At 33.3% G+C, this 11,894-nt stretch overlaps 3 protein-coding genes across 6 annotated transcripts in view; 2 read left to right on the plus strand and 1 right to left on the minus strand.

Moving 5' to 3' along the window:
* Positions 1-4,231, plus strand: part of LOC111807419 (protein WHAT'S THIS FACTOR 1 homolog) — a 6,259-nt gene extending 2,028 nt beyond the window's left edge. The window contains exons 1-2 of one of the 4 annotated variants that reach the window (XR_002816942.1): positions 769-2,559; positions 2,679-2,763. The gene's annotated coding sequence lies outside the window, so the exon portion shown is untranslated. Of the gene's footprint in view, positions 1-768; positions 2,560-2,678; positions 2,764-3,137; positions 3,249-4,199 lie in introns of those variants that run through there. The other 3 variants (XM_023693141.1, XM_023693142.1, XM_023693140.1) reach the window with 3 other exon arrangements.
* Positions 2,880-3,944, plus strand: LOC111807420. The gene has a single exon (XM_023693143.1). It carries the CDS (start codon positions 3,074-3,076, stop codon positions 3,524-3,526), a length of 453 nt encoding a protein of 150 aa, XP_023548911.1. The 5' UTR covers positions 2,880-3,073; the 3' UTR covers positions 3,527-3,944.
* Positions 4,232-7,985: 3,754 nt separating the features above from the next.
* Positions 7,986-8,984, minus strand: LOC111806355 (adenylate isopentenyltransferase 3, chloroplastic-like). Its single transcript, XM_023691622.1, has one exon. It carries the CDS (start codon positions 8,982-8,984, stop codon positions 7,986-7,988), a length of 999 nt encoding a protein of 332 aa, XP_023547390.1.
* Between the last annotated feature and the right edge of the window lie 2,910 nt (positions 8,985-11,894).

Consider the following 11,894-nt stretch of genomic DNA (forward strand, 5'->3'; position numbering starts at 1 on the left):
TTTTTTTTTTTTTTTTTTTTTTTTTTTTTTTTTTTTTTTTTCCCTCTTTTTTCTCTTTTGAGTTTATATGATGTGTTGAAGTTAAAAAAGAGAGCCTCCTATTTCTGCTCAAGCATGGCAAATTCGCGTCAAGAATTTAGCCTTGCTACACAGCCAAAAAATGATCAATCTAGCTGCCTTTTTTCTCCATAGACTGGAATATGACTCCTTTGTCTGATTGGACAGGTTAGGATTGTAGTTGTAATTCAGTTCAACCTTTACAATTTTCTGTGGAATATGATTCTGTAGAAACCTTAACTATAAAATTTTCTGGAGCCACTGTTTTCTTATGCTTAATGTTACTCNGCATGTCATGTATGCTTGTGATATGAACCAAGACATCTCAATCACGCAATATGATTTTAAAGAAGATGAGCTTCATTTATTCTTAGATGATTACAAATTTTGGGTGGATCATAATCTAGAATTATGTTGTTTCATTAATGTATTTTAAGATTTTTATATTTACTTTAAGGTTACATTTACATGGTGGCTAATTATGGTCATAAAGTATAAATGTTACGACTCTTAAAATGCCCCATGGAAGGTCAAAAGTTTTATTTTGGGACTATATAAAATCATGTATGTTGTCTTTGTAAAGTAGACTTGGAAAATATAGTAAGAGAGCATTTGTGCTTTCTTTTGGCCATGGGCTAAGTTTCTTTGCAATTCTATGTAGTTTAGGTTGCAGGCTTGGAATCATTCAAGCTCGACTTGATTACNTTTGCAATTCTATGTAGTTTAGGTTGCATGCTTAGAATCATTCAAGCTCGACTTGATTACTCTTGCTTGTGGAGTGGTTTGAATCTTAAACAAGTGTGTTTGCCTTAAGATATTCGATCAACAAGAAATTCAAATCTTACTTTTTCTTGGAGTGGTTCATTTGAGGTTTTTGGATATATTTAGATTTAAGGTTCTTATTGTTCAATAAGGTTGTTAAATCAAATTCTCAAGAGTTGCAATCATTTAGAATAAAATCCACTTAATCGGGGGATTTTAGCATTTGAGAACTAAGGGTTTGCGAATTCAGGTGCTTACGAGGGTTCTTAGATTCAATTGGCTAGCATTTCCTTATCAGCTTGTGTCCTCTTATCTGAATTATATTATGTTCAGTTTCTTACAAAAATAGAAGTAATGTTTATCAATAATTGGCCAATAAAAATGTGATTAGTCTAAAAATGAGTGGGATTAGGATATGGAGCTTAGTTCCTATCGTGTATATGGGGGGATTTCGCATTAATGTTAATATTTTTTATACTCAAAATTTCCCCTTCTTTTTCTCGTAAGAAGAACAAATCTATGGATGACCATGAGAAAATATTATTTTCTGATAATAAACAGCCTCAACTCAACCAAAGCCAAGGAAGTTTTGCATGATTATTATTATTATTCAATTAGAATTATTTAGGTGAAACAAAAGAGCTCTGATAGTTTGGATGAAAGCATACCAATAAAAATAGCAAGTTCCTAGGAAATCTGTGTTTTCCTTAAGAGAAACTGTTTGTTTGTCTGATCAAAATGTCCCCCAAAATAAAGCTCTGGATATGCAGAATTACAAAGTTTGGACTCGAACCCCATGAGCATGCCTCGCCCAGCAGAGGAAAATTTTGGTGTTAGGAAAGTAGTATATCAAATAGTATTCTGGTGCATTCCCGTGTGTCTTGCTTATTGAAGCTTCCTTTATGGAGTCTACTCCTGCTTTTATGGATAAACTTGCAGCTTGGATTGCACAACTTAATGTAGAGCTAGAATTGATTCATTTTGAAACTGTTGTGTCTCGCTTCATTTCAGCTGCCATTAACATTCGGAAGAGGTATAACTTCCTTTTGGGAACATTTCTAAATTAATGTAATTCCAACGTTTGGTTCCACAATGACAATCAGCTAATGAACTCTGCTCTACTCAGTGTAAAAAAATTTCTAGGTTTCTTGATGATTGCTCGAAGATGTAATGCACACATCTCCGTCTCATTAGTTAACGATGGTATAATGTCCAATCTTCAGGAAATCACCCTATCTAGCAACTATGCCAAGTGCTAAATGGTCTATCAGTGGAATGTTCAAATTAGCCTTCAAGCAAGTAGTAACGGATGGCCTATTGAGCCCTACTTGAAATTCTGTGTCCAATTTCCCTCGCGCCAAATCCCCATTAGTCACCTCATACCCAACATTAGAAATTTGCTGCAATGGTTCCCAAATTCATTAAGCAGCCTAAACCATTCATCATGGTAGGTAGTACAGACCATTATATCTATGTGAAGTACATGATCATGCAGGTTGGATTTGGTCTTGCAAATAATCTAGTATCGATGGAATGACTTCTTCACATCTCTTGCATGTTGCAAGGAAACTTATTGTCCTATTCTTTATATATGCTTCTTAGTGAGGTGACACTTCATTATTGTGTGCAAAACAAATTGACGGAGCACATTTATATTCTGATACTATATTGTTCATGTGACAAATGATGCAAGGAAAAAAAGGTTGAAGTTTTCACTGGATGGAAAATCTTCTCATCTGAGTACTAAGAACAATTTTTTTATATGGATCTCCAACCCCGAAATTCATTCACCTTAGAAGCATTAAAATAAGTACTTTCTTTTCTGTGAGAGTTCATCTTGCTTATCTCGTATATTGCAGGAATGAACTCAACAAGATTGTGATGAAGGTTATTCATTCATGAGGTTTAATTTAACTCTTGTGCGCCATGAATGAGGCCATAACAAAATACCAANGTTTAATTTAACTCTTGTGCGCCATGAATGAGGCCATAACAAAATACCAACCAAACAGAACCTACTTCACTCCCACAGAAAAAGAAAGAAGAATAAAANAAAATACCAACCAAACAGAACCTACTTCACTCCCACAGAAAAAGAAAGAAGCATAAAAAAAATGCAAACAAACTCTTACCCAAGGGTCTTAGGAATTCTGGACTGTATAAATACCATTGTTATCAGTCTGCAACAGCCATAAAGCCTTCCCAGGTTCCTGTGTTCTTGCTTTGACTCGGAAAATCTAGATAGCTTACTTGAATGGGGAGATTCAAGATCCTTTTATTTGCTGTAACTTTGTTCTTGGCTCTGATTCCTGACACAGAGGCTCAATGGCAGCCACCGAAAGTTGCTCCTCGGCCACCCTGCCCCTCCCAGATCGCGCTAGCAAACCTTGCTTGCGCAATGCTGCCTTACTCCACCATGGCCCTGTCACCTCCATCAGTGTCACTCTCTGATAACCATGAAAGCCACGGCCCTCCGCCAAACCACAGACACTTGCACACGCACTGGCACGGACACCAGCACCAGATATCCCTATCGCCAATGGAGGAGAATTGTTGTAAGTGGGTGCAGCAGTTGGACAGTCAATGTTTATGCAGGCTGTTGTCTCGGTTGCCTGCATTCTTAGAGAGGCCTCAACATAAAATTTCTTTTTCTGTTGGCGGTTCGTGCAATGCTACATTCTCATGCGGAGGAGGAACCATAATTTAAGCTAAAATTTTCGGGTTATGCTCGAGTCATAGTGTGATTCAGTCCCTCCTTATCTTTCTCAGTGTTGGATTTTCATGTCTGTGTTGTGTTGATGTTATATGATTCACTAGTTCTGTTGTTAAGAAATACAAATGTCACTTAAAACAGTTTCTAAATGGTGTTCGTATAGGTTCCAAATTTAGGGGGTTATTAGGTTCAAATACAACTAAAAATGCACCAAAGATGTCAAAGACAATAATATTTTAGTTTTAGGGCTCATTACTCATGTACTCTGATATGATATCTTGGAAAATGCTACAAATTTCGTTGCCAATGTTAGGAGTATTTGCTTGACTATCATACGATATGATATGAGAATGTTATCAACAATGTATCCGCCTACCAAAACTAGTGGCACCATTTTTTTTTACAGTTTGTGGATGGTAGATTTCAGACCTATAATAGCATGATTCTCTTGCCTCGGATTTTCTACATCGCTCTACTTCCTTCCTATGAATAATAGGACAACTACCTAACTCTTTGTTTATTTAGTTGTGGAAGTTACTTATAAGGTATTAAATCTATTTATAATCTATTATTCTCATGAGATAATTGTCTTACCCTCTAACATATTTTATGATCATATCTATTGTAACAACTTAAACTCATCAATAGCTGATATTGTCCTTTGTAGGCTTTCTCTTTCGATCTTTCCTAGTGGTGTGGAAACCTCTCCCTGTAGACGTGTTTTAAAAATTTTGAGGGGAAAGCATAAGAAGGACAATATCTATCGTCTTTATATATCCATTTGCTAGGATTTGAAGTCATAATGCCTAGTAGTGCTATGATTATCCTATAATGACTTTATGAAGGCATGCTTTGTTTCTTTTCTTTCGACTTTATTAATTCAATGCTCTCAATTACAACGATCACTTATATTCCAAGAAGTTTCTTTTTATAGGTAACTCAACAACAAGATCAAGTTCGTTGGGGTCATTTCACCTTATTCGTTTATCAACTTTAGAATTTTGCCTTGAATGATGGAAGTTGATAAGATCATAAGACTAACACTATACTTCTTCGAGAAAAAAAAAATTATAATCATATGCCATTGAACATCTCCATTTTTAGGTGGTTCTAGGAGGAAGCTAGTGCTTTCGTGAAAGAACATGTGAGTTCCCAAGTTGACCAAAAATCTTGTTTTCGACCATTGCTTCATTCATGATGATAAGATACGATAACTTTGATATAACTACAATCAAATCAATTGAAATAAAATGAAACGAGACGAAATAATACATAATAAAATCACAAGAAGCGTAAGTGATTGATAGCATTTTTATTTTTATTTTTCTCTTAAAACAATTGATCTTTTAATTTAAAATATATATATATACATTAAAAATTTTAAATTGATTTTAAACGCTAAATTGGAGAAGTATATTAAATTAATAATTAGTTATACAAGACTAAAATAAATAATAAAAATCGCACTAAAATTAATTGATTGAACACGTAAAGGATTTTTCAATGATTGTTGGACGTTGACAAGTTCCCATTAATAAATATATATAATTATTATCATTATTTTGTGCATGATATGAACGATATGAATGGCTTTGGTAAATTCCTCATGATTTGAAAACATTCGAGTTTCTAGAATTTATATATATATATATATTTGGTTTTGATTTTTTCTTTTCGTGAATCATGTTTGTTTAATAGAACTTCTTTCAGTAAATTATTAAGGGCTGTGATAATTTCTTTATCAAAATATGGATGTTTAAATATTTGTTCTAACATTTTTTTTTCTTTCCAAAATAATTATTAAAAAATCAAAACAAAATACTTTTCGTTGTTTTATAATCAATTTTAGAAAAAAAAAAAAATTATTATTATTATTATTATTTATTTTTTTTATTTTATTTTTGTAAAATTTGGCATGGACGTCAAAATATATGGTTATGAAAAATAAAAAAAATTAAATGATGTTAGCAAATGAGGCTTGATTTTTATGAATACAAATTAGGTTAAATTACTAAACACACCCTCAATTTTTGTATTTGTCTTTAAATTATTTTTAAATTTTTAACAAATTTCAATAATATCTTGAAAAAAAAAACTAAAAAATTATCGTTCAGTGTTAATTTTAAGTTAATAAGAGTATTTTTATAAAAAAAAAAATTAAAAAAGTTAAAAGGGTAGTTTTAAAATTCTTAAAAAAAATTTGAAACACAGTTAAATTTAAATATTCTTAATTTTCATAACAATTTAAAAGTAAGATAGGGCAGAGTTCGATTATTGACTCAACAAAAAATTTTCAACATGCAAATTAAACCAAATTTTCGATTTTTCAAAAATTAAATCCAACCGGACATTTATAGCTTAGATTAGGTAGTTTAAGTTGTTCAAGGTGTCCGGTCACATAACAAAAAATCATCTCTTTAAAACAATATTTATTTAGAATTTTTTCGTTAAATTTCATAATAGAACGAAGAGGAATTCCTGTATGAAATTGAGATTTTTATATAAAATATATTTAAATAGGTAACGTCGATCGGGATGGAGACAAGAAAATTTTCTCTCAATTCTGTCCCTATCCAAAACGGAGATTCTTTGCCCTATTCCGACGACTCGTGAATTTCAATTAACATATAGAAAACGAAACTAAACTTTTTAGCAAATAATTATTAAGGGCTGTGATAATTTCTTTATCAAAATATGGACGTTTAAATATTTGTTCTAACATTTTTTTTCTTTCCAAAATAATTATTAAAAAATCAAAACAAAATACTTTTCGTTGTTTAATCAATTTTAGAAAATAATAATAATAATAATAATTTTAATTATTTATTATTTTATTTTATTTTTGTAAAATTTGGCATGGACGTCAAAATATATGGTTATGAAAAATAAAAAAATTAAATGATGTTAGCAAATGAGGCTTGATTTTTATGAATACAAATTAGGTTAAATTACTAAACACACCCTCAATTTTTGTATTTTTTCTTTAAATTATTTTTAAATTTTTAAAAAATTTCAATAATATCTTGAAAAAAAAAACTAAAAATTATCGTTCAGTGTTAATTTTAATTAATAAGAATATTTTTTAAAAAAAAATTAAAAAAGTTAAAAAGGATAGTTTTAAAATTCTTAAAAAAAATTTGAAACACAGTAAAATTCAAATATTCTTAATTTTCATAACAATTTAAAAGTAAGATAGGGTAGAGTTCAACAAAAAAAAATTTCAACTTGCAAATTGACCAAATTTTCGATTTTTCAAAAATTAAATCCAACCCAACATTTATAGCTTAGATTAGCTTAGATTAGGTAGTTTAAGTTGTTCAAGGTGTCGGGTTACATAACAAAAAATCATCTCTTTAAAACAATATTTATTTAGAATTTTTTCGTTAAATTTCATAATAGAACGAAGAGGGATTCCTGTATGAAATTGAGATTTTTATATAAAATATATTTAAATAGGTAACGTCGATCGGGATGGAGACAAGCAAATTTTCTCTCAATTCTGTCCCTATCCAAAACGGAGATTCTTTGCCCTATTCCGACGACTCGTGAATTTCAATTAACATATAGAAAACGAAACTAAACTTTTTAGCAAATCATTAAATATTATTATTATTTTTTAAAAAAAAATGTATATTGGTAATATTTAACTCCAAAAAAAAAAGCAAAAAAAAAAAAAAGATATTGAGCACTGACAGCGTCAACTGCAAACAGCGCCGCCCACTTGATAAAGTCAGGTCGCTGAGCCATGCGCGCTGCGTCATGTGGTGTTGACTCAACCCTCCGCCCGCACCGCCGCACGCCACGCACCATATACACACGCCAACCTTCAACTATATCCTCCTCCTTGTCCAAGAATCCACTTTTCCCTTTAAATTATTAAGATCTTTCGATCTTCTTATACGATACACTTTCTCGACTTTTTATTAGCTCTTTAAATTTTCAATTACCAACTCGAGCAGTAAAATTTTGCTCTTCTCGACCCTGATGCGACAACGAGAGACGTTAAAAGGAACAGGTTAGAGAGATAACCTAAAAGTGAGCGGAAGAAGTAAGAGAATTCCGAGTAGATTAGACATGTATCCTCCAAAACACGAAAAATTCTCTCGTCACAAACCCTAATCTTGTGTTCGAGTCATAACTAGAAAGATCTCGTGAAAAAGACCCATCTTGCTGAATTTGAAAATAATACATTTCTCGTTCATCAGAGAACCGAGTATTCTCGTTAGACCTTTTCCGTCAAGAGGCTCCCACGAGCATTGATCTTGTATACGAGTTATAGATAAAAGGATTTTGTAGAGAAGATCGATCTAACGTTCATTATCGAACAAAATTTCATTATATATATATATATAAAATCATACAATATAAATATACATAAATACACTCTTTTCAAATTGTTTATAGTTTTTGTAATGTATATATTCCTTCTTGTAATGTTTTTTGGCTTCCTTGTTCAAGGAGTAGCAGCTGCAATGGCTGCACTTTTCTTCGGTGGCACGCCGGGGCCGGGGAGGGATGCTAAATTCTTCTGGGTTTTGACGGTGACGATCTTCGGATGAAGAAATTGGTCGATAATCGTTGTGCTTCGTGCAGTGACGAGCTTGTTCCATGCTTCTTCTGCTTCTTTTCCTCGCTTTGTAAAGGCTTCTGTAGCATCGAGTCTGTGTATGTTCCATTCCTTGATATTTATCAGTCGTTGGATCTTTCCCAATTGCCTCAATGCTAGCTTGCACGTGTGCTCCTTCACTTTTGATATGGATTCTTGTAAGAGTTTCTCTCGAGTTTCCTCGTCTAAAAACGATTTGTATCGAAAATAGGAGTCGAATTCGGGAACCCCAATTGCCCTTTTGATCCCTCGAGAATAATCTCTAGCGGGATCAAAGAATTTTTCAGCCTCGTCAACCATTCCCTTAGCTACCATTTTGTCTACCCTATCAGATACAAAGGATTGCAATACAGGTATTGACACATCTACCCAAAGAAAGCAACATTCATATCTCGACTGAAAGTTCGAGTCAACTAAGGTTTCAATATAAGAATTCGAGCCACCAGCGATAATCGGGAGCCGACCACGGCTACAAATAGAATCCAAAGATAACATAGTCATATCAGAGAAGTCAGTTGCCGAGAAGTCACAAAAGGGATCAATAACTCCAAGCAAGTGATGCGGTACACCACGTTGTTCTCTCTTCGTGACCTTATTTGTTACTATATCTAGCCCATCGTAAACTTGCATTTTATCAGAGTTTATAACTTCCATCGAGTATCGGGTAGCAATGTCGATCGACAACCGAGACTTACCCGTGCCAGTAGCGCCGATCACGATCACCACCTTCTCTTTTCCGAGCTTGGGGAGATTGAAGAACGGGTTAGAGTTTATTCTTCTAGGAGGAAGATTTATCAATGGTTGAGTGATAATCTCTTTGCTCATGAACATGGTGGACACATTCATGCTTATAAATCTAATAATTTCATCATCAAAGTATACCAAAATTAGCCAATCATATGAAAAGAAAAATTGAAGAATATCAAGAGAGAGAAAGAGAGAGAGAACAAAAGGCCTCACCTTTATTGAGAGAATATAGAAATGAGTAGCAATGAATGGTTTGGAAGGCAAATTTGATATCAATCTTTATTTCCCTTCAAAGTTTTGAAGCCAAAATGGATACTCATTTGGGTCAATGGGTATGCCATTTATAAGCATGATCTTCAAAAGTGGGTCAAGATCTCTCTCTCTCTCTCTCTCTCTCTCTCTCTCTCTCTCTCTCTTGATCATATTCTTTTTGTTCAAGAACTTAATTTTAATTACAAAAAAAACCCAATAAATTTTTTTAAAAAAGTTTTGATTTTGAAAATAAAAAATAAAATGGGTTAAAAATATTTAAAGGTTCTTGGTATGATTGATTTGATCTGGGTAGTAGCCATTTGCATAAGAATATGACTTTTTTGGCCTCACTAACTTGGGGAATATTGAGTTTTAAAATCGACTTGAAACCATAATGAAAATGCTTTACACTTTCCATCTTTGATGTGATTGCCGAACTACCGATTTTAATAAGTTCGTAAATTTTAAAAATGTGGTGAATTTGAATACGAAAGTTCGTTATAAACGAGTGAAAATCTCTCTCTAGTAGATGCGTTATAGAATTGTGAAGCTGACGGTCATATGTAACGGGTTAAGATGGAAAATATTTGGTAGCAATAGGCGTGAGCGGTTATAAATGGTATCGGCGCCAGACACTAGACGGTGTGCCAACAAGGATACTGGCCCCTAAGCTGGGTGGAGAGGGGAACGAAACATTTTTTTATAAACGTGTGAAAACCTCTCCTTATCAGACATATTTTAAAACCATGAATCTGATGACAATACGTAACGGGCTAAAACGGACAATATACGACATTTGTTCTAATCCAACGAAGAAGTCAGCCATGTGAAATTCGGACGTTACGAACCATATTGGAGTATGCTCGAGCTTCGAGTTTTTAGAAAACATAAGCGAGAAAATGCGTTGAAAATAATTTGAAAGAAATCAATGTTATAAGCTAAAAGTATAAAAGTTATATTTAGGTTTCGATACGCTCGAGATCAAACGATCATGAGTAAAAATCACTTCAGGGTTAGGTATAACACTATGATTTGAAACGTACCGAACAATCGAAGTGAGATACTTTAACCTTATCGTTGTGATAAATGAGGAAAATTTTATTTTTTTCAACGTACAACAATTTGTGCCTGAATATTTTTAGACGAACGTTTTTTTCGGTACGTGACGATCTTTTCAATTCCGTTCATTTTGTGTTATAAGAGTTTCTTAGTTCATAATGGCCAATTATCATTGTAGNAATGAGGAAAATTTTATTTTTTTCAACGTACAACAATTTGTGCCTGAATATTTTTAGACGAACGTTTTTTTCGGTACGTGACGATCTTTTCAATTCCGTTCATTTTGTGTTATAAGAGTTTCTTAGTTCATAATGGCCAATTATCATTGTAGTAAGTGGGATATGAAGACACCATTTGATTCCCTTCTCCAAGATATCATTTTCACCATCCATGATATCTCTAGATATGGTTCTTTTATAAAGTTATTGAAAAATCATATATAGTTCTAAAATTATTTCATGCCCTAACGATCGTTTAAGCTGAAAAATCGGTTCTCGAATTTTCGGACCCGTCACAAAGCGGTGTACGATTTAGTTCATCATGTGTGCACCAATTGCATCTCGAACATCAAAATCGACTTACAATTGTTTCCCGAGAGAAATCAAACTATTCATTATAATAAGCTAACATTCTGATATTATTTTCCTTAGTATAAATCAGATGATTAAAATATATTCAGTATGAAAGCTAGATATCAACTGTGACGTTTTTTACCAGCGATACGAAACTCTTATAATATATTTTTTAAAACTAATTATATACGTGCATAAAATTCAAAATCTTGAAGGGGCACGTGACATCTGAGTAAAGAAGGGTTATAGGAATTTACCGATACCATATTTGAATGAGAGTGACCTTAAAGGTAGGATGATTTTCTTTTCCGGTAACTCAATCATAGAAGCTCACAGGAAGCATGTAAGATCCCACATTGGTTGGAGAGGGGAATAGCCCATAAAGGACCATATCGGCTAGCGGTGAGCTTGAACTGTTACAAATGATATCAAAGTCAGACACCGGATGTGTCCAGTGAAGACGTTAGGCCCTAAGGGAGGTGGATTATGAGATCACACATGGGTTGGAGAAGGGAACGAAACATTTTTTTATAAGGGTGTAGAAACCTTTACTAACCGTTATAAGGCACGTGCCCTACGCAGATCAAGCCTAGAAGATTCCATAACTTTAGATAAACAACGAAAGTGGGAAGGATTGAGATGAAGATCTTAATCGAGTGGTTTCGATATAATATATCGTGATTCGTACCTACTTTCGTTAGGATTATCATTACCTTCTCAATCAAATCTAGGTAACAAGCTTAAGAGCATTTAAATCACTTGGGGCAAAAAAAATCATATGCCAAATGATTGCAATATCAATTATTAAGCTTAATTGCATTGCCTTTCAAATCAATCATTATCCAAATAAAGTGTTAATCATAGTTTATGATTACAACACGAGTCAAGAGGCTTGGCATGCGAGTGGTGCCTACGATAAGGATAAGGGTCTTACCCTCTTTCTTATCAACGAACCGATGTGGAGCTTGACTTGTTTGGAAGCACAGGAGAATGTTTTTTTGCTAATATTATCTCCGGTATTTGATATTGAGTTGTTCGTAGCGTTACTGTATCTTCTATGTTCATTGCAGGTTAGATTATTCGTCGTTAAATAAATGGGGTTGGGGACGGGATAATATTCCCCATT

The sequence above is a fragment of the Cucurbita pepo genome, chromosome LG12, assembly GCF_002806865.2.
Source record: "Cucurbita pepo subsp. pepo cultivar mu-cu-16 chromosome LG12, ASM280686v2, whole genome shotgun sequence".
Classification (NCBI taxonomy): domain Eukaryota; kingdom Viridiplantae; phylum Streptophyta; class Magnoliopsida; order Cucurbitales; family Cucurbitaceae; genus Cucurbita; species Cucurbita pepo.